The 20,450-nt window shown below is 44.4% G+C and overlaps 1 protein-coding gene across 3 annotated transcripts in view; it reads right to left on the bottom strand.

The window, feature by feature from the left end:
- LOC116384474 (tetratricopeptide repeat protein 28) overlaps positions 1–20,450 on the bottom strand; it is a 157,683-nt gene that overhangs the window by 11,048 nt on the left and 126,185 nt on the right. For all 3 annotated transcript variants that reach the window (XM_031849157.1, XM_031849156.1, XM_031849158.1), the window contains 7 exons: positions 14,319–15,115; positions 13,630–14,174; positions 11,828–12,351; positions 7,274–7,383; positions 4,260–4,389; positions 3,938–4,156; positions 1,848–2,007 (listed from right to left, as the gene is read on the bottom strand). In XM_031849157.1, the coding sequence (XP_031705017.1) occupies positions 1,848–2,007; positions 3,938–4,156; positions 4,260–4,389; positions 7,274–7,383; positions 11,828–12,351; positions 13,630–14,174; positions 14,319–15,115 (2,485 nt within the window). The remainder of the gene's footprint in view (positions 1–1,847; positions 2,008–3,937; positions 4,157–4,259; positions 4,390–7,273; positions 7,384–11,827; positions 12,352–13,629; positions 14,175–14,318; positions 15,116–20,450) is intronic.

Below are 20,450 nucleotides of genomic sequence, written 5' to 3' on the forward strand. Positions count from 1 at the left end.
AGAGAGAGAGAGAGAGAGAGAGAGAGAGAGAGAGAGAGAGAGAGAGAGATGGAGTGAGAGACATGTACAGCTGCTGAAATGTTGGCAAGAAAAAGGCACTTTAGCAAAGTAGACAATACCCAGACTTACATTGTTCCTCTGTGGATAAGTCAACTACACACACTCCTGATCTGCCAGAAACACACACTGTTCATCCCACACACACTTGGCCTAATTTCCCAGGCTTGGTCCAACACCCTGATGGTAAGCAGAGTTAAATCCTTTCATTATAATGCTGGTGATGCTGATCCAGTCAGCGGGGAGTCAACCCCCACCCCCACACCACACAATCACTACCTCGCCAACACTCCCCCCCACCCCCCCCCCCCCCCCCCCCCCATCTCTCCCTTCATGCCTGAACCTCTCCTCTGATGCACCCACCACATATAACTCTTATGTCAGCTTCTTGCTCTTATGGTAGCTGAGTGTGAACTTTCACCATGGGATGTCTCATCATGTTGTGCTCCCACTACCACCACCAACACCATTTTTTTGAAATCCTTGCAGCATGTGTCTCATTTGGGATTCATTCACCCAGGGTGTACATACTGACAGACCTTTGGGGACTACTGAAGAAATGTTGGATGCAGAATACAAATTCAGTTTTGAAAGACAAAAAAATCCATTTGTTAAAACACAAGATTTCTAGCTGTCACAAGGGCTACATCCTCCCCTCCTCTCTATACTATCCTTTCTTTGAAACGCATATGCTCTCCCCCCATTCTTCTCCATCCCCTTCATTTTCTCTCTCCACTCATTTCAGAGTGATGCCTCCCTTTCTCTCCACTCTGAAGAATGAATGGGCTGGTAAGTGGTGCCATATTGTGCCCATCCAGGCGCAGTGGTGTGTGCGCTTCCCTTTGGGGTAGTAAATGAGCTGGTAATGGGGCAGGAGGGCCAGGCTGCTAGGGTGGCGGAGGCTGGCACTGGGCGGACCAGCTGGGCTCTATGGATCAAACACCAACTAGAGAACGAAGCCAACGTCAAATGTAGTGTAGACACATGTGTCATGTCAATGGGTGATTTTAGCTGTCGATACATCTCAGGGCTGCAGTCCCTGTTGTCTATTCTGGTCTTTAACCACCAGCCTTTGCTTCTTTGAATTCTACTACATCGATTTCACCACTGCATCTTAACCTTCTTCTCATTCTTCCTTATATTGTCAGGAAACCCCATTCTCTATTCCTTTACTTGTCAGGTTCGATATTTCTTTGGTAGGTCCAATAGTCTGGCTATAGAGCCATTATTCCGTCTCATTTATCCCCACTGGCGAGAGAGCGGAGTACTTTAGGAAGGTAGTGGAGGCCTCTCATCACAGGGTGCAATGGGGCAGAATAACACTCTTTTAAACACACACACACACACACACACACACACACACACACACACACACACACACATACACCTTCTGAATGATAAAATAACCCTTCATCAGACATCTCTACGGATAAAAGCACTCAAAGAGCACTTGTTAATCAAACAATGTGATCTGCACTGCCTTTCTTTAATTTATTTTGTCAACAAAGTTTATGTGGGTGTGTTTTCTTCTTTGTGTGCTGAGCTATAATTCCTATCCCTGCTCAGGAAAACAACAACAAAGAACAGGTTGGGTATAGACTACAGGGCTAATGGGTTATTTAAATCAGCGATAGCGGCAAATTTTAATTTTTTATATTTAGATTAGATTCCAGCAACACCGTTGGGAAAACATTCCAGCAATTACTCCTTAATGAGTATGTCATGATATGGATAATGAGCTAACAAACAGAAGAATTTTCATGTCATTTTGACAGCTGTGAACATTTTACCTGCTGTAATAAGACTCTACTCCCAGAGCCTCACGGGCACTGGCAATGTGCTGCTCCAATGAAGAGCCGCTGACCACCCCACCGACGCTTCCCTCCTGGAAGTCTGACCCTCCTTCCGATATGCCCTCGCCCAGGTACACCTCATGAAACTTCAGGATGCCTGCGGAGAGAGGAGGGAGGGCAAACATGAATGGCTGCTTTACAAAGTAAAAAAAGAAGAAAAAAAATGTCGTCTTTTTTTTTTTTTTTTACTTATACATGTGCATTACTTGCTCATGACAGGAGGGAATATTGGATGGTTTCAACTGAAAGCTGTGAGTGAGGCCACATGCAGTAGTGCATCTGTTGAGCAAAATAAATAAAACAAATAACGTTCAATAAAAGATAAGAGTAGGCTGCCTGTGCCATCTGCTGCCCGCCATGAGAGCTCAGCTGAGTTTCAAGCATCAGAGCGGGGCGGGGAAGAGCACACTAGGAGCTGTGCCTGTGTATGTGTGTGTTTGTGGGCGTGTCAGTGCTGTATAAGTAGACGTGCTTGCATGCATATTTTGTATTAAATGCATCGAATGGAGAGTACATGTGATTCAGGTCTATAAAATATGACAGAATGTACACTACTGAAGGAATTAGAACCATAGTAGCTCTTTATTGACTGCAGACTCTCTGGAGCAGGCCATGTTTGTGTGCCAGCTGGATGCCAGGGAATGCCAGGAAGTGACAGACAGGCGATTAGTGAGCAAGTGGTTCCCTCTTAGCCTGGGGTAATATTCAACACTTTGAAGATCCTTCACTGGTCCCTGTAGTGTTCCTCCCCTTCATATGACTAGTGCTGGGGGTCAAGTTCATCTGTTTGCCTGGAAGCTGTATTTCATCAAATGTTCAGGCTTGGTGGCATGGGCCACGACTCATTTACGCTCTTTACAGCTGAGAGCAGAAGAGAGCCAAAGAACAGCTAACAGTGTGGCAGCTAGAGGAGTCGTGTGACATGCACTTTAGTTCACCTGCAGCTTTGCCTATTCTCTCTGAAACTGGAATTTCACAAGTCATAAAAACAAGCTGCATCTTAATCCCTCTGCCTGTGTTGTTACTCAGTTTGTCAACAAAAGAGATCAAGTTTGAGAAGTATACAAAGAAGTGCAAAAGCAGTACCGCAAGAAAATCTGAATAAAAGCAGAGAAAGAAACAAAAACAAAGGAGACAGGATGAAAAGAGACAGAGAAATGATGTTTTGTCATGGTGCAACAGCTAAGTGCTTTCCTGTTGGCATGTGCGAAGATGCTGCCGATGTTGTTTGGCTGTGTCGCTTTCAATAAGCATGGTTCATTGGCAGATGTCTTCTGGGGTGAGAAGCAAAGCAGGGAGCAAATCCTAACAGCAGAGTGGCAGGTGGCACTGCCGCTTGGTGTTAAAGCTGGCCTTCTTACCCCTGCAGCTGAAAACAAGCTACAGCCTCAAGGCCTTTTATCCGCTTTGATTAGAACAAACATGTGTGCGCGTTTATTTTTGTGTACATGCTTTCACCTGTGTTATAGCTTTAAACTATGTACAAGAAAGCTGTTTCAGTACAGACAGAAGAGATCTGAGATATTTATGTCCATTTGCAGTGTGTGTCCATCCCTAAAATGACATGGCATTTGATTGCTTTAGCATCTAGCATTCACCAAAGAACTATTGTTTTTTTGCTTTTGTTTGAACATGGCAATGCATGTATTACAAGAGTAGATGCTAGGTGCAATATTTCAAGGGAACAACTTCGGAAGAGAAATAGTAACAAAATTGCAGAAAAAGCCTGTGGCTTAAATGTGTCGAAAAAAGGACTGTGAGCAAAAACAAGAAGATTCAGGAGTTATTGGCTAAAGTGTAAAGTCATAGTGTCACCATATAGCCAGCAGGTACATTTTATTTTACCCGAGTAAAAGGGGGAAATTTGAAACCTACTCACTAAATTTCATTGTTCAGATGGTGCCTGACACCAGAGAGAACAACAGAAAACATTAACAAGAAGACAGACAGACATGATAGGATTTCAACACCACAATAAAATCAATTTGTAATGAGAGCAGTAGCCCAAGTAGAAAGTCAGTTCTTACCTGCTCCTGGAGCCAGTAGCCAGCTGTACAGGTAGCCAGCAGCCATGGAGAAATAAAGCACCAACGCCCTCTGGCTGTTGACGGTGTCCAAGATGTGCTCCACTGTTACTGGGGTGTAGGGATCTGATTCCTGCTGGCCTGTCTGCCGCTCCACCAAGAGGTCAGCAAAGGCTCGTGTACGACCCCGCTCTGCCACTGCCAGAGCCTCATCATGGTGACCTGTATATATTCGGAGTTCAATACTGATTAATAAGTAAAGGCTAAAACCTAAACTTCCAACAAATTGAAGGAGTGAGGCTATGAGAAGTGTCTAAGGGCATACCTAGGCTGACAAGGACCCTTTGGAGTGCCTGGTAGCAGGAGGTTTGCAGATCAAACAACGAGAGTTTATAGTCTGTGCTGTGCTGGGCATCATGGCGGATGGTCTCAAACAGTGCAGAAGCCCGGTAGAGCTGAGGATAAAAAACAACACACTGTTTTCAAATATTCTTGGCTTGTTCCTTTAAAAAGTACAACTATATGATCACTCTTTGATTCATGTCTGATTATTGAGGGAAACATCACTGCCTGTTTTATAGGTTTGATTCCTACTGTGTTGACCCATGCTAAAATGTAAGCAGTCATGCTACACAAAGACACTATGGATACAAATGTACAACAAATCATCTTCCACGATGCATGTTTGATTGGACTCAAGAGAGAATAAATGTGGCCGCTAGATGGCACAATCCCACCTCAACTAGTCACCACTAATGAGACTTGCTGCATTCCAATTCTGCTTCTCTCTCAACTAAAGAAGGTACTGTATTGTAGCTTGATAAATCACCATTCAACACAAGTAAACCTCTCTTCAGCTCTTATTCGTCTGGACATGGGAAAGGGCAATGAGAAGCTAAACCATTACCTGGGCATCTTGGACGGATAGCGTCCAAGGAAATACATTCTTTGTGAACTCAGTATGCCTGTCTGTGTTACTAGAACTCTCCATCCAGTGCCAGACATTGGATTTAAAGACGGAGAGAGACAATGGAGAGGTGGGGCGGCAGCAGTGTTGCACAATGGCCAAGCGGAGCTAGCCAGGAGTGCTGATTCATGGGAGCCTTTTATTGATTTCCTATTTCTGCGCCTATGGCAGCCCTGTAGGGTGACTGGGACTGCTATAGAGCCACTCTCCGGGAGTCCTGGGCCAGCAGAGAGGGCTCACAATGCTTGACCACAGTTCATACAAGACAAAGAAAGAGCTGCTGCGAATAAAAGGTTGTTTGTGGGGATGAAATGGATTCTATCAGCACTGCGGGTTGGGTAGGTGAAAGAAAGAGCGAAAGCGTTTCTTGTGCGCACACATATGCATACACGGTAGCTCGTCTGGCATATCCCAAGGTCATGCAGGAAAAGTGTGTCAGAGGGAGTGAATGGGGAGAGTAGAGATCAGCAGAGAATCTGTGCGCTTTGCTGCATTAGTGCTAGTAGACGGAGCTGTTAGTCTCAGGCTGATTTTGCTGATAGGACTGTGGACGGATTGCTGCAGTGCTAGTTTAATCTGTTAGGCTTGCAGACATCCCTTTAAGAGTTAAACTCATTTCTCCCAGCGCCTTTCCTCTGGCCTGACCCCTCCTGGCACAGATGAAAGGGAAACAATCCCAAATGTGCTGCGTCTGCAGTGACTTGCCTTGGCTGTGGTATAGGTAAAATCTGCTACGCTCTTCAGCTGCTATGCGTTCAGATAGCACTTGCATGTTTTACCCGTCACTGACATTGACATGGCTTTTATCTGACATGTTAAGTGAATGTCAATGTCACACTGCATCGGCAACACAAACGGTGCTGGATACAGATGTACCGCTAAAGATCTTTGTAAAACAACCTCCCTGGTAAACTCTCATTCTGTGTGACAGATTATATCAGAAGTAAAAAATAAAAAATAAGACCACTGATATTTAAGTAAACATGAATATATTGATTCATTTCTCCATAGATATGAATGTGAGCGTTTCTTAGAGGGAGCATGTGCTGTAGAAATAGCTGATTAGAATCAGGACAAGCCAATCAGCGTGTCAAGGTGAGATTGGGTTTAAATATATAGAGAACGAGGAACATGAGATCAAGTACTCTCATTCATCCGCTATAGATGCTTTATGAATTTCAAGACAAGCCTCCACAAATGAGGTTTGAAGTGGGTCAGGGTATTTACCAAGGTCATGTGTAGCAACAGGCCAGCTCATGAATAACCATTTGATGTGTACTCTGAGGACAACAGCGTCCTTTCCCACCACAAATTCACCCTGGGGGCTACAAGCTGACATGGGGGGGGGGAACATGTAAACATCGCTGTGGTATATGTGGGCAAAGCACTGGATGTCTGTATGTTGCAACAAAGACAACACAATGTTAATATGCACTGTTAAGGTATTACGGTCAAGCATTAAACTGGAAAGGAAACATGCAGTGGAAAATATGTTGCATTGGCTTGCTAGAATAATATTTAGCTTTAATTGAACACAAATTCCTCAATATGACTCATGAGCCTCCGCTCTAGTCACCACCTTTGTCCAGTCTCTTTTCCAACTCTTGTTGCAGATAATTGCAAACAGACAAAGTTACATTTTGACAGAAAAAGAAAGCTATCTGGGTCACATAGATGTACATCGTGTGCATGTATCATAATAGAAATGTTTTGGACTAGATTTTCAAAATGAAAGCAGCTGAATAACATCTCTACAGACACACGTGACAGCCACTGCTGTTGGGCTGACTGTTCACAGACTTGTATGTGGATACACCAGCTAAGAAAAAAAAATCAAATCTTGAGCTGTGGTGCGTGGATAGACTCTAAAGAGAGATGTTAAGGGGATATTCCATGCTTGCCAGATGGGCAGTGGGCTGAATAGGAGTGAGTGCGTGTGTGATGCGGAGGCTTGAGACTCCTGAGACCATGCGCATACCTACGAAAAAAATCTTCAGTCATCTGCCGCCTGTCTGCTGAGATGACAGCATTTATCAGCTCAACACACTCCCCAGCATATTGCCAGCAGAGGTGTTCAAACTTTATAGCCACCTCTCCTTTTGTCTTCTCTTTCATCTATTGCTCTCTCTCCTCTGGGTCCTTTCTTTAACCATAAGGGCATTAGTGAAAACGTAGGTTTCACCAGGTCTTTGGACATCTACTTTGGTTTGTAATCTTTCCCGACCAACAGATGTGTGCTTATTAGAGGTCAGTTTTATCTACAAGAGGTGCTGGATTTTCTCGAAGGAGGCCAGATGGAGGAGAGGAGAGGAGACGATAGTTGAGTCAAGGTGAGTCCAGGTAACAAGAGGAAGGAGAAGGAGATGCTTTACCTGATGTTGGGCCTCCTCCAGATTTCCACTGGCCCACAGAGAGAGCCCAAGTCGATGGCGGATCTTCGCCTCGTCCTCACGCCGAGCCAGCTGCTCTGCAAGCCGCAGGCCTGTCAGGAGGGGAAGGAAACGGGAGCAGATGAGAGAGAGGAGAGTAAGAATTATTCAGAGCAGGCAGACTCTTAGGTATCTTTCAGAGTAACAGATGTAAGCATAGCGTGGTACTGATGTTCTGACAGCGAACAGGTCTGGATATTTGGCCTAAGTTGTAAGATAATGCTCACACTGGGACACATAACCCACACTCTGCCATAGAGGAAAGCTGTTAGACAACTAATCGCACTGCATAGTAATCAATGCTAAGCATCGACTGGCTGAGCAAACACGCGTTTAATGCTTGCATAAAAGAAGCCACGCAATATCGCGAAGACGTCGCCAAATATTTGCAAACACATTGATGAGCTAATAATAGACCGTGTGCAAACTTACAGGGCAAAGTCCATTTAATCGTGATACTTTGTTTGAGAGTCGCTCAGAGTTGTTTGAGAAGCCAGAGGAGAATGTGCATGTATGTGTGTGTGTGTGTATATGTGGCTCTAGGTGTGTATGTTCAGTGAGTGTGCCTGTGTCAGATCACCTGGCGAGCATGCAGTTTGTTTTTCACTTTCAATCCCTCAAGCAGTGAGGCGTATGTCACATCTTTGCATGTGTCCTCAGTCTACCTGCCGAGCACTTGGTTCTGCCCAATTACTGAGATGAAAATGCCACTCCACAGAGGACAATGATGAAAAAAAAAAAACGACAGCTGCTGGGCCACATATCACCCACAAGGTGCTAAATGCACAGTAAGCAGTCTGCAGTTTGCAATAGGCTATTGCTCATGCACAGTCTCACTTAACACGGCTCTGTATTTGCAAGTTGTTTTTTCTCTCTACTCGCTGGTGTGATGGAGGGGTCTAAACATGCTTTTGGTCAAAGAGAGAAGAAAATGGGCCAAGCCAGCCTCATCCGAGTCTGCTTTTCTCGGCATTCCTGGAAAACAGTCTGTGGCTGGACAAGATAAGCCAAGAACAGAGAGCGTGACCTGAAACAGCCAGCCTATTCCGCAGGACCCTGCACACCAGGCAACCATAGACTTCATGGCTCCTCCATGGCCACGTTAGCCGGCAGTCTTTGAAGCCTGAAACAGTTTCCCCTCTCGCCTTATCTTTCCACACACCCTCGCTCCGTCTGCCTGCCTGCCCTCTTCCCCCATGCATCTGCTGTGCTCCTCTCTCCCTCTCCCTCTCGTATTCATTTCCTCATCTCCACGCCTGCGTCTCTGGCCCCCCTCTGCTCTCTCTACCTGTTTCATCTCGACTGTGGTGGCAGTGCTTGCGGGAACTCGGCACTGCTTAGGGCTCATTAGGCGCTGGAGAAAGAGAGAGGAAACAGATCTAAATTATCCTTTTCATTCTTTGACAGTCTCACCCCTCACTCATCTCAACTCTATCTCTGATCCGTTCATCTGCACGCGCACACACACACATAAAAACCTTTGCTTCTCTGAGCTGCTCTATGATAGTTCTTTATGATCAAGCTTGAATGTCAACCAACTCTATGTTTTCTTTATTCTCCAGTTGACAGTGAAATATGACTCATGCCGATCTCTATCATTCCCCTCCGCCCGCCTGCCATTCTTTCTTTCTCTCCATTCCTCCCCAACTATCTTATTCCCTCTCTTCTCCCACACTGTATCATTCAGTGTCTGTCACTGTCACCCTGTGTGCCTTTGGTGCGCCCCGCAGGCACAGTCACGTAGCAGCGGCTGACACGAGGATGTGGCCGTGGCTGGCTGCACCCTGAAGAGCAACTAGAGAACACTTTAAAGGCTGCTTGACAGCTGGGTGAGAGATTTTCTGCAGCCCCTGAGGCCCATGCACCTCTGGCTTCAGACACAAGCTTTACGTGCAGACGCCACATGCACGTGCATTGGAAGAAGGGCACAGAATCTCTGTCGAACCGCAAGTGTGTTGTGCCGGAAACAAAATAACCCGGCACTTGCGTACTCATGACACATGACAACCCGGTACTCTTTGATCATGACCACATGGGGAAAAGAACAGTATGTCATGTACAGTAAGCGTACCATAAACAATGTTCGTGGAAAATAAATCCTAGAGACAGTTTCAGGATACTAACTCACTACTGTGACTCTCGCTTCTCCACTCGGTGTAAAAAAATAAAATCCCACAGACCTCCAACATGGAGCATAAATACTGATCATGATGGGGACTGTGACACCTCCACTGTGACACAAATTGCATTTAAGTTGAGAACTAAATATTGGTATTTATGAGCGCTTGCTTAATAATTGATCAGATAATGGAGAGTCAGCCTCATTTTTTTCCCTTTTTCAGATGTTGAATGTTGAGTCGAAAGATTTTGTCCGTTTCGAGCCAAAGAAGTAGGGAAATAAAACAAGAGAAATAAAAAAAAATATATCAGCAACTAAATATGCCACAAGTTAAACCCTGACTGTCATTTCAACATCATGATGGAAAGTCCAGACATTTCTCACAGTGATACTAATCCTCCACCTACATTTAGTTTGATATACCTCCTGACAAGCTGTTCAAAGGCCAACCTACTCAAATGTGTTTTCTTACAACTATTAGTGTTGATAACCCTTCATAAAATAATATATTGAAAATGCACCAGTTACATACTCTGTATATGAACCTACAATGTTGGTCTAATTTGTCTTACACATGATTAAAGCTCCTTTCTTACAGATCATGCAGTAGTGTATAGTTAATTATGTAACTATCTCATACATGTATTGTACATGTAAGCCAAGATATAACATGGTCTGTTCAAATACAAATTATATAAAGTCTCCATTTTAAACTGACACGATTCAATTGGATTTTCTCCATGAGGTTATATTCTGTATATTCCATATTTGTTCTTTTATTTTCAATCTGCATTTATCAATATACCACCTAATTTCACATTTGACCTGTGAAGGTACATTTTGTTATTTCATTAGTTGGGGTTCCATAAATGAAGCGTAGAGAAACTTAAACACCTCCATTAGTCGCTACAATGACGGCATTGATTTAATGACACCATCACGTTAATCGCTGGAAAGTGCATCTTGGTGTGAAATGCCTCTTTTGTTAAAGAATGAGACAGCGATGTGCAATGTCCTTTAATATACAATTACAGGAAGATAACTTGTGGAGCAGTGTGAAGAACACTTGAAGTGACAGAAATGATGTCTTCTCATCAGTAAATAAATCTTCATGTGTCTTCCACCGTAGCCTCGTCATTCTGTATTACTGTGCTACACAGAATAACCACCAGACACACACACACACACACACACACACACACACACACACACACACACACACACACACAGATTTGGAAGTCACATATTGTCAACTGTATCTGCAATAGTTTGGAGCTGCCTTTCTATCCCTCCTTCCAATTAATCTTTTTCGATAAACAAAAAACAAGCAATGCAGCATGAAGAACAAAAAATAAATAAATAAATAAATAAAAGAAATCACACAACACAACTTGCCGTAGGAGTAGAATAAAATAGAAAAAATGAAGGGAAAAAAACCTTGCCAACTTTTCTGTCTGGGTAGGTTGGCCAGAAATAATTGGCTGTCAAGGATAGTCGAGGCACTGTTCTTTTTCACAGCCAGACCGAGGAACAATACAAGGACAGCGCAGGGGACAACAGGAGGACAGGGTGGAGACAGAATGGCCTGTCGCCTTTGTTTCCATTAAAGCTCAACAAGAAGGCCTGCAGAGGGTGTGTGGGTCACTGCAGGCCTGGCTAACTCTAAGTGGATGGAGGAGCGATAGAGGAGATATATTCCTGTTCTCTTGCATTCACTCCCTGCAGTGTGAAATATACAACTGTCCTCTTATATGAGCTGCAATTTTCCTGGATTCAAACAGGGTTTGGGTTGTAACACAGTGGGTGTTCCTGAGAATGAGGTCCGTCAGTGGGCACGGGTGAGGCCTGGACATTCAGCTCACATCCACGGATACTTCCACTCATCACACCCTCGGTGACAAATTCTACCTGCACCGTCACTGACGTAATTAATTTTTGAGAGGCAAAGCTGCAGGTTTCCATTTCACCATAATCTGTAGGGGACAATGAAACGTGTGAAGCAGGAGTCTGTCAGCCACTGTGTGATAAGATCCTTTGGCACCTCACTGCAAAAAACCCTCTGAGAAAAGTAGATATAGGGGTGTGAAGAACAGCTAGCAGTAAACAGGAACAATTCCTTGGCGTGCATCCTGATATGTTTGCACAGACATACACACACAAATGCTGGTATACCTATACAGCACAGAAGACAACACAGACGCATAATATGCACAAAATCCCCCTGTGCGCACATACAAACACACACAAACCCACAGCCTAATAAAATGTGGCAAAGGCTTAGCAACAAATAGGCTCTAAATTTCATATTCATAAATTCACAAACTCTAAGCCTATCAGCTCAGGCAACAAAGGCAATCCTCTCTCCCTGACTCACTCACCTTCCTGCAGGTACATGACAGCCTGTGAGTAGTTTTGCAGTGCGTGGTGTGTTCTCCCCAGGCTGCCATAGGCCAGCGTCTTGGCAGCCAAGTCATTAGTCTGAGCCGCAACACTTAGGTGCTGTTCCTGGAACACGACTGCCCGCTCGTAGTTTCCAAGCGACTCGTAGGTTAGGCCCAAGTTCCCATAGGCGCGGGCCTGGCGTGCGGCGCTGCCTGCTTCCTCTGCAATCTCCAGGTCACTTTGGTGGCACCGCAGGGCTGTCTCATACTCTCCCATAGATTGATATACAACGCCCAAACCGCAGCTGGCATCACCCTCCAGAATTCTGTCCTGGGTGTCACGGGCAATGGCCAGCTGGCGCTCCAGACAGGAGATAGCCTGCTCATAATTTCCCAGCTGGCTGTGCAGTGCGCCCAGTTCACCATAGGCTTGAGCCTTGCCTCCACACTCCCCGAGCTCATGAGCCACTACTAGCCGCTTCTCAAAACACACCAGCGACTGCTGTAGGTTTCCCATGGCCCTGCAGGTAAAGACAGAAAACCAATGAGATTAGGAGTGAGATATGCAAGATAAGAAACCAACAAGACAACCTCCAAGAAAATCTGTCATTGGCTTTTTCCATCGAAATTGAACAAATACTGAGAGATCGTTAACGCCCACAACCCTCAAAATAAATCGGTCTCTCAGTTTATCTCAAATTTAGGGGAAACTATATTCTTGATTCAAGCAGATGCATATATCCTCCTGGAACAGAGCACCATTGGGACGCAACAAGTAGTGCACATTGCTCTGAAATATAGATTTAGATGTCCAACACACTGCTGGTAGCCGTTGATGTGGACAGACTAGAGTGTGTGGAAGGCTATATGATAAATGTGTGAGCACTGATATGAAATTCAAAATTTAGGCAGTTTGAAGAGTAATATCGTCTCTAATAAGAGACGGTATTAGAGATCTGATCTGTCAAAGGATCCATGCTTCCATTCCCTTGCGTATATGTCAATGGAGTGGCATTCATTCCTTCTCTGCATTTTGTTTGCTTTCACAGCCTTCAAAAAGACTTCATTTACATGCTCAGGCACACCAACAATTGCCGGATGTCGGTTCAAATGGAGTATTAAAAAGAATAAAAGCCTTAAGCTTAATTGAAGTTGTGTGATAACGCATGTGCTTGACAGAGCTGTTAGAAGACGAGAAGGGTGCGAGTGCGATGTCGATTATTCCCCTCTGAACTCATGCATGGCTTATACTGCCATGTGTGATTGCTGTGGTGCCATGCTGAAGACGCACAATAAGAAGAAAATCATCTGCGAAATGAGGATTTCAGCAAGTCTTTCGTGTTTTATTTTGCAGTGTTGTCTCCAAGGATGCTATCAGCTCTTTGAAGCATAAGGAGAAATAGAAGGGAGAGGAGACACAAGATGTAAGAGTTTGCCTCGAAATAACTGTGCTTCCCTCAGTTTCAGACGTCTACGTGCCAAAGCCTCTTTGCATACAGATAAGGCCAGGGCCACTAGGCTGCTGCTGAGACAGTGAGCACCAGGCTCCTATCCAAGCTCCAAGGTGTCTCTGAACTACGGTGGTCCTTTATAGTAAGCGCAAGGAGAAAAATAATATGCAAAGTAGGATTACTGTGAATATTAGTAATACCCAGTCAATACAATTATCCCCTAGCTGTTGTCTATTATACAACAACAGCTAGGGGATATTGATTCTGGTGTGTTATACAAAGACTGAAAAGTTCTTTCTAGCAATGTGAAATAGTCCATGTGAAACCTTTAATTTAAAGCAAACTCACCTGTGTCCATTGCCTAAGCCTCTGTAGGCCTTCTCCTGGTCCTGCATACGGTTAAGGCTCTGGGCCACTGACAGATACTGGTCATAGTACTTGATGGCTTCCTCAAAGTCTCCCAGAGCCTCATAACAGTCTCCCAGGTTTCCATAGGCCCTGCCCCTGTCCATCAATGCCTCGTTGCCACTCAGCTGCTGTAAAGTGGCCAGCTGCTGCTCCAGGTAGCCAATAGCTTCCTCCATCACGCCTACATTCATTTTAGTGATGCCCATATTTCCGTACACCTGAGCCTCCACAACAGGATCCTTGAGCCTCCGACCAAGCTCCAATTGCTCTTCGTAGCTCTTAAAGGCCATGGCGTACTTCCCCAGGGCCATGTAGACAGCTGCCAGGTGACCATGGGCTTTGCACTCTCCTGGCATGTCGCCCAGCTCTTGATACACCTCCAGCTCCTGGGTGTGGTAGCCGAGAGCTTTGTCATATTTCTGCACAAGTCTGTAGGTGGCCCCGAGGGCGGCATAGGCACAGGCCTCCATCCTACGCTCCTTAACCTGAAACAAGACAGAATTTCATAATATCAGCATGAGGGCCGTGAGTGAGTGATATCAACATACATTTCACATGACATTTCTTATTTATATGATGAATTGTTCTAGTATATGTTATAGTACTACATTCATTGTGTGTGGGTGTACCTGGTGAGCTAAGGCCAGCTGCTGCTCGTAAAACTGAATGGCTCCAGTCACATCTTTTTTACAGATAAATATGTCCCCGAGGTTCCCCAGTGCTCTGAAGCGAGCCTGTGCATTGTTCAGGGATTGGGCCAATGACAGCAGGTATTTCTGACACTCCTCTGCCTTAGTGAAGTCTCCCAGGGCCTTGAATGCCAACCCGAGGTTACAGTATGCCTTGGCCTGACTCAGTTTATCATGAAGGTCCTTGGCCAGAGCTAGATCCTGCTCATAGTACTTGACAGCATCCTGGTAGTTGCCCAGACAGTAGTGGGCATAACCCAGATTGTGACAAACTTTCCCTTCGCTCTCCATGTCTTGGAGGTCCGGGGACAAGCGGAGGTACTGCTCATAGTAGGGCACGGCCTGAGGGAACTCTCCTCGAGAGCAGTGGAAGTTGCCGAGGTTGCCCAGAGCCCGCGCCTCGCTCTGGACATCTCTGAGTTCACGAGCGATGTTGAGGTGGTTCTGGTAATGCTGCAGAGCGCGGTCATGGGCTCCCAGGGCTTGATAGGCCACTGCCAGGTTTCCATGGGTGGAGGCCTGTGAGGCCCGGTCATTGACTTCCATGGAGATTTGCAGCTCCTGGCGGTGGTAGCGAACAGCCTGATCGAAGGCTCCCAGGGCATTGTAGGCATTACCCATGTTACCATAGGCCCGGCCCTGAGCAGCATAGTCATTCAACTCCTGAGCAATGGCCAGGTGTGTTTTGTGGAGTTTCAGTGCAGTCTCATAATCCCCTTTCATCTGGTGGATTATGCCTGAGGAGAGAGGTGTGAGAGACACAAGATGAAGTTAAAGACCCATTCGGGGGAAAATTGTAATAGTCAGCTCTTCATTTACAAAACAAGTAATTTGGTTGTTCAAATAGGCTCTCTGAGCCATCTGTTCTCTGCTTACACAACACACTCTCCCACAGAATGATGGTCATTAAAACGTAGTGCAATCAAACGGAGTTGTTATAACACCAAAATAGAATCTTTTGACTGTCTAAGTTGTCTTTGATGATTGTGTCTTAGAGGGATTTTTAACAAAATCAACAACTTTTCCACAGGGTTGGAAATGGTTATGAGAGAACAAGAAAGAAAGACAGAGGAAGTAAAAGTGGGGGGAGAGTGTGAAGTGCTGATGGAAAGCTCTGCAAACAACTTAAGAAAAATGAGATAAGTGTGGAGAAACAATAAATAATGAAGAACCCGGTGCATTGAGCGTATTATCTCTAATAAAATACCATCCTCTGAAAAATAATAGCTTTACCCCACAGCCAGGCAGCCATCTGGTGCGCACACACACACACACACACACACACACACACCCACATACACACCGAAGAGTAAAGAGACATCACAGCATATCTACCGTATCGCTCCTCCTTCCTCCCGAGACTCAATACTAATCTGTGGGTCTGGGTCTCTCTTTCTGCATTGTCACCCAGCTTTAAATGATAATAATAATATGAGAAAGAGGACAGGATGGCTGCAGGCTGTTGGATGGAGACAGAGAAACCAGCTGCAAGGCAAATAACTTAGTCCTTCATACACCAGCCTGGCCATCATTGCTTTGCTGCATCAACATGGAGTGTAATGGGCTACGAGGACGGGGGGGGGGGGGGGTTCAGCCGCTGATGGGACAACAGGGATGGAAACGGCCTGAATGGGTGGGAACCAGAGTCACAGAGGGGCTCTGTGGCTTGTGGTGAGTATGTGATGGTGCCGCCTGGATTAGTTACCGCCATGTGTGTTTTCCCATTTATTTCATATGAAACTTGCCACAGTTTGGACCTGAACACAGGCTACATAAACAGAGGGACTAAAACTAAACTGTCGGCTCAAATGACTGCAGAAATTATACGATAGATGTGGCTATGCATTCAGATGCTGGTTCAATTAAAACGCAGCACATTAGGCCAATGAGAGTGGAAAAAAACAGCTGTGGTGCCTCTACAGTATGAGCCACTGGGATGCATATTGATTTGACAAATTACCGGGTATCTATCTACCTACCTACCTAACTACATACATACTTTTGTAGATTGGTGGACAAGGAAAAAATCCACAATTGTGGAAGCTGCATAATGAGTATTTCACTCTGAATGAAATGAAGTCGAAATGAGAAGATTAGTTTTAGTTTTAAACTAAACTTGCTTAAATTGGGTGTCTGAAAATAAATCCAACAGCTTTTTCTGCAGACAGATTGGATTTTGGTGGGAAAACATCAAAGATGCCCATTTAATTCAGACCATGATTCTGCATGCAGCAACCACCTGCTGACAGATGAAAAACCTCACTTGCCGTTTGTTTGCTTGCTTGTATTTTCAGGTTAAAGTGATACAACCTGAACTATGACCTGATAATCATCAGGGCATTGCCCTGACAAATTGGTATGCTAGACAAAACACAGAGTAGAACAAGGAGAGAAGCAGTGCTGCCAAATAATGCAGAAGTATTCAGAATACAAATCATACAGTGACTGGAATCCATGTGGTTCTTTGGACTATGTACAGTACAAATACAGCAAAACAGTCTTTTGCTTCAGCCAAGATAAATTAATGAGGCCTAAAACCTTTTGGATGTTAAGTTTCGACTGGCACAGACATTTCCTATAGTTTGGACAAACCCCCCAGCTTTGCCATTCTTGGGAGCCTTTCGTAAGAGTATAAGCATGCTAAGATTCACAGCAGGCTAGTTGGAAGAGCACCGACAGCTCTTGCCACAAAGTCACTCCCAAGGTTATTCTTTCCCCAACGGAGGCTGATCTTACTGAGGATATAATGCCTACTGATGTATTACCAGCAAACATGTTCCATGCTGCAGGCTAAAAATGGATCTGGGGCTCGGCGATGGACGGAGGGCTAGAAGAGACAGCCAGGAAAGAGGCTGGGGTGTATGGCGAGGTTTGAGGTGGGGCTTGGAAGCTGCAGCCAAATTTGCCATAAGCCTTAGACTATGCCTGGAGCCACACTTGAAGAAAATATTTTCTGCCCTCTCCCAATACGGCAAGAGGATTATGGAACCTTCTTGGTATAGTATCCAGCTGGATAGTAAATAAAAACATCCCAAACATGCCAGTAAATATTGCTGAAACACACAAATTTGGAATTTGTACAGGTATTCTGGCCGAAGTTGTCACTGTGGTATGTTGTCCAAATCAAAATTACCCCAATCAGATTTAATTTAAGTAAGTCTTAACATTATAAGTCTGTGGTGCATACTAAATGCACTTGACTGGAAAATATTAAACAATATGGCTCAATTATTTCTCTTTTGTACACAGCTTGAGACGATGACTGTGAAGAACATTTTATACAGGGCCCAATCCATCCAGAGCTCTCTCCATCCCCCCATAACCAAAGACATTAAAAGCATGGCAGTGTGCTGTCACTTTTCATTACACAGCTGGCTGTACATAGAGGGATATGCAGCAGTGATGACTTTGAGGGATGGTGTCTGGCTCTGAGTAAATCACTGTGTCATTCTTCCAGGGAGCTAGGAAAGGTCCCGAGCACTGCTGCATACAGTCAGCTAAGAGGATCTTTTACCAACAATGGTGCTGTTGCCATCGTGCTGGTGTGAAACTAGGAATAGAGTAGAGATGACCAGCCTGGGCCCAAAATAATGACCTGGGTGTGTTCCTCATTTATATTTTAGGTCAACATTATAATTTACATTCATGTTTGAGAAGTAAAGACCACAACAGGATGCTGGAATTGTGGTGTTTGGAGAAATGTTGATGCCTTTTCAGGTCTCAGCTCAAGGAGATTGGCATGTGTAAAATACCATAATAGGAAGTCTTCTTTGAAGGAAAACACATTAAGACTGAGAAGTATTCACAATTTTTTATTTTTTTATTTAAAATCATACAGTAGCTAGCATGTGTAGTTTAGTAGTTCTGAAAACCTATTATAATTTCTAGATCATTTTGTCACTGTGAGAGTATTTACAAAGCTGCTTACACAATGTGTTGTTAGTTCAAATGGATGCAATGAGACTCACAATCAAGGCTGTATCATGTTTTTATGTTTTAAAATGCAGAATAATTAATTTCTTTGAAAGTAATGAAGAAAAATAAGCTTGAAAAGATAAAGGTAGGACACCTTTCAGAATCTTATTTTTGAGTAGATGGTTTGGATTTTGTTTTTGCACGAGACTAGCAGAATGTTTTGTCACCATCGAGCAAAAAGAAAAGGGAAACACAAGATTGAAAAGGTTCCTATCAAGTATTTGCAACCTCCAAAGATATTATATGGATGACTATATCATAACATGGAGGATTACTTTCATATAGACTTCCAGTCCAATCATGTCTATGAAAATGAAAGGGTGAATGGAAGTCAAAAGAATACATTATAATATGCTAAGTGTCTTAGTGCATGAGTTGTGAAATATAAAATAGTGTGTGTTATGATCTGTGGGGGGAAGTAGTGAGCTGAGGCCGAACCTAGATTCTGCTGGGGGTTTGCAGGAGCAGGGAAGGGGAGGAGCTGGGGGTCTGGGCTTAAGGTAGCAAATCCTCACTCACAGACGCAGACATCTCCTATCGTCTGACTGACAGAGAGACAGGAAGGAGGAAGATAAAAAAAGGACAGGGCATGGATGCGTGCTGCCTGGGTGGTCTGCCAAAAGAAACAGAGTTCTGTACGTGTCCTCCAAGCACGAGCTGAGCTTCTCTCCGCTCCTCCTGATCCTCACCCCTCCTGCAAACCAACTGTCGCTGTACTGTCCACACGCATGACATCTGATTCCTCCAACCACATAATCCAACAATGTTCAGTCTCAATGTCTCCACTGCACAATCGCCTCTCCATATAGGAACAGATCACATGTCATGCTAAATCTGCGGGTGTGCTTAATGCAGGGCACAGTTGCTTGACACAGCTCTTTTGTTTCACTTAATAGCTCTGCAATGAGTAGAATGTGTCTGCATACAGTGAGCTAAACATCAGTGTAAGCACAAACACTAGGGAGAGTGTGTTTCGCAGGGCCTCAAGTCCAGTTTCTGGCATGGTCCTGTGTGCGGAGATTGAAGGGGGCCATGCAAGGGGAGGCAGGGAGCGTCTGCTGCTTTTTCAACAAATAGAAATTTGGGGCCAGGCTGCAAAGATTTCTCCAGGACAGTAACAACACTGGCATCCTAAAAATCCCACCAGCTCTTCTCCAACCATTGTTCCCATCACCTCCTCTCTCCTTTTGAAGGCCTGCTACTATCTACTTAAATATTTACCCGGTCATTACTGGACAGTTGAAGATGTCACCGATCTCAGATAAATGCACTTTGTTATGCATTTGTTAGGCTCTTTCCCTGTTTTCCCTCACAGCATTCTTTCAATCATCCTGTCTGGGCCATTAGGCCGGCTGAATTCCTCTGCAAATTCAGCTCTCTCCTGCTCACTTTCCTGGTCAGAGTAATAATATACAATCAGTGCTGTTTCCAAAAGGCTTAGGTACAAAACTGAATAATCTCTATGCCTCAGTGCCCCAGGCAAAGTCTGTTCCCTGTCTGTAGTTTGTCCCTGTGGGCAGTCTGAAATTTGTTTTGAAAAGGACTAAGTACTGGAATTATGTTCATGCAGCCATTGTTGTTATAATGATGATAATAATAATGATGATGCACTAGTGGTAAAAGCATCATGAGCAAGGATTTTTATCTCACCAACTAATTATTTGATGATTCTGCCTATTTAAATGCCCTTCACTTAAAAGGCTGACATAACTACTTTCACAATAATAAAGAGCTCTCATTCTCAGGGTCAGTGTTACTATATTTCGACTGCCAACAAATGCAGCCAACAGTATTAGAAATACAAATCATAACGCTGAATCTACTGGTGTGTCATTGTCACTGTCGGACATGTTGCAAAACCTGGTAATCACATTTCTGGATAAGGCAGATTCCCACAACTGATGTTCTGGAATGTAGATTCCAGTGCTCAATTCTCACATGACCCTAAAAGTAAGTGGAAAAAGCTGTAAGTGTGAACGGGGTTTAGCATAAAGGTCTGAAAATAATTACATACAGAAGTTACGTCCTGGTTTTTTTTAGATACCAGTGATGAGATTTGAACACTGAGCATCGCTGTGCACATTGTCTGATTGTGTG

This window comes from Anarrhichthys ocellatus, unplaced genomic scaffold, assembly GCF_004355925.1.
Source record: "Anarrhichthys ocellatus isolate YVR2014 unplaced genomic scaffold, GSC_Weel_1.0 scaffold9, whole genome shotgun sequence".
Lineage (NCBI taxonomy): Eukaryota > Metazoa > Chordata > Actinopteri > Perciformes > Anarhichadidae > Anarrhichthys > Anarrhichthys ocellatus.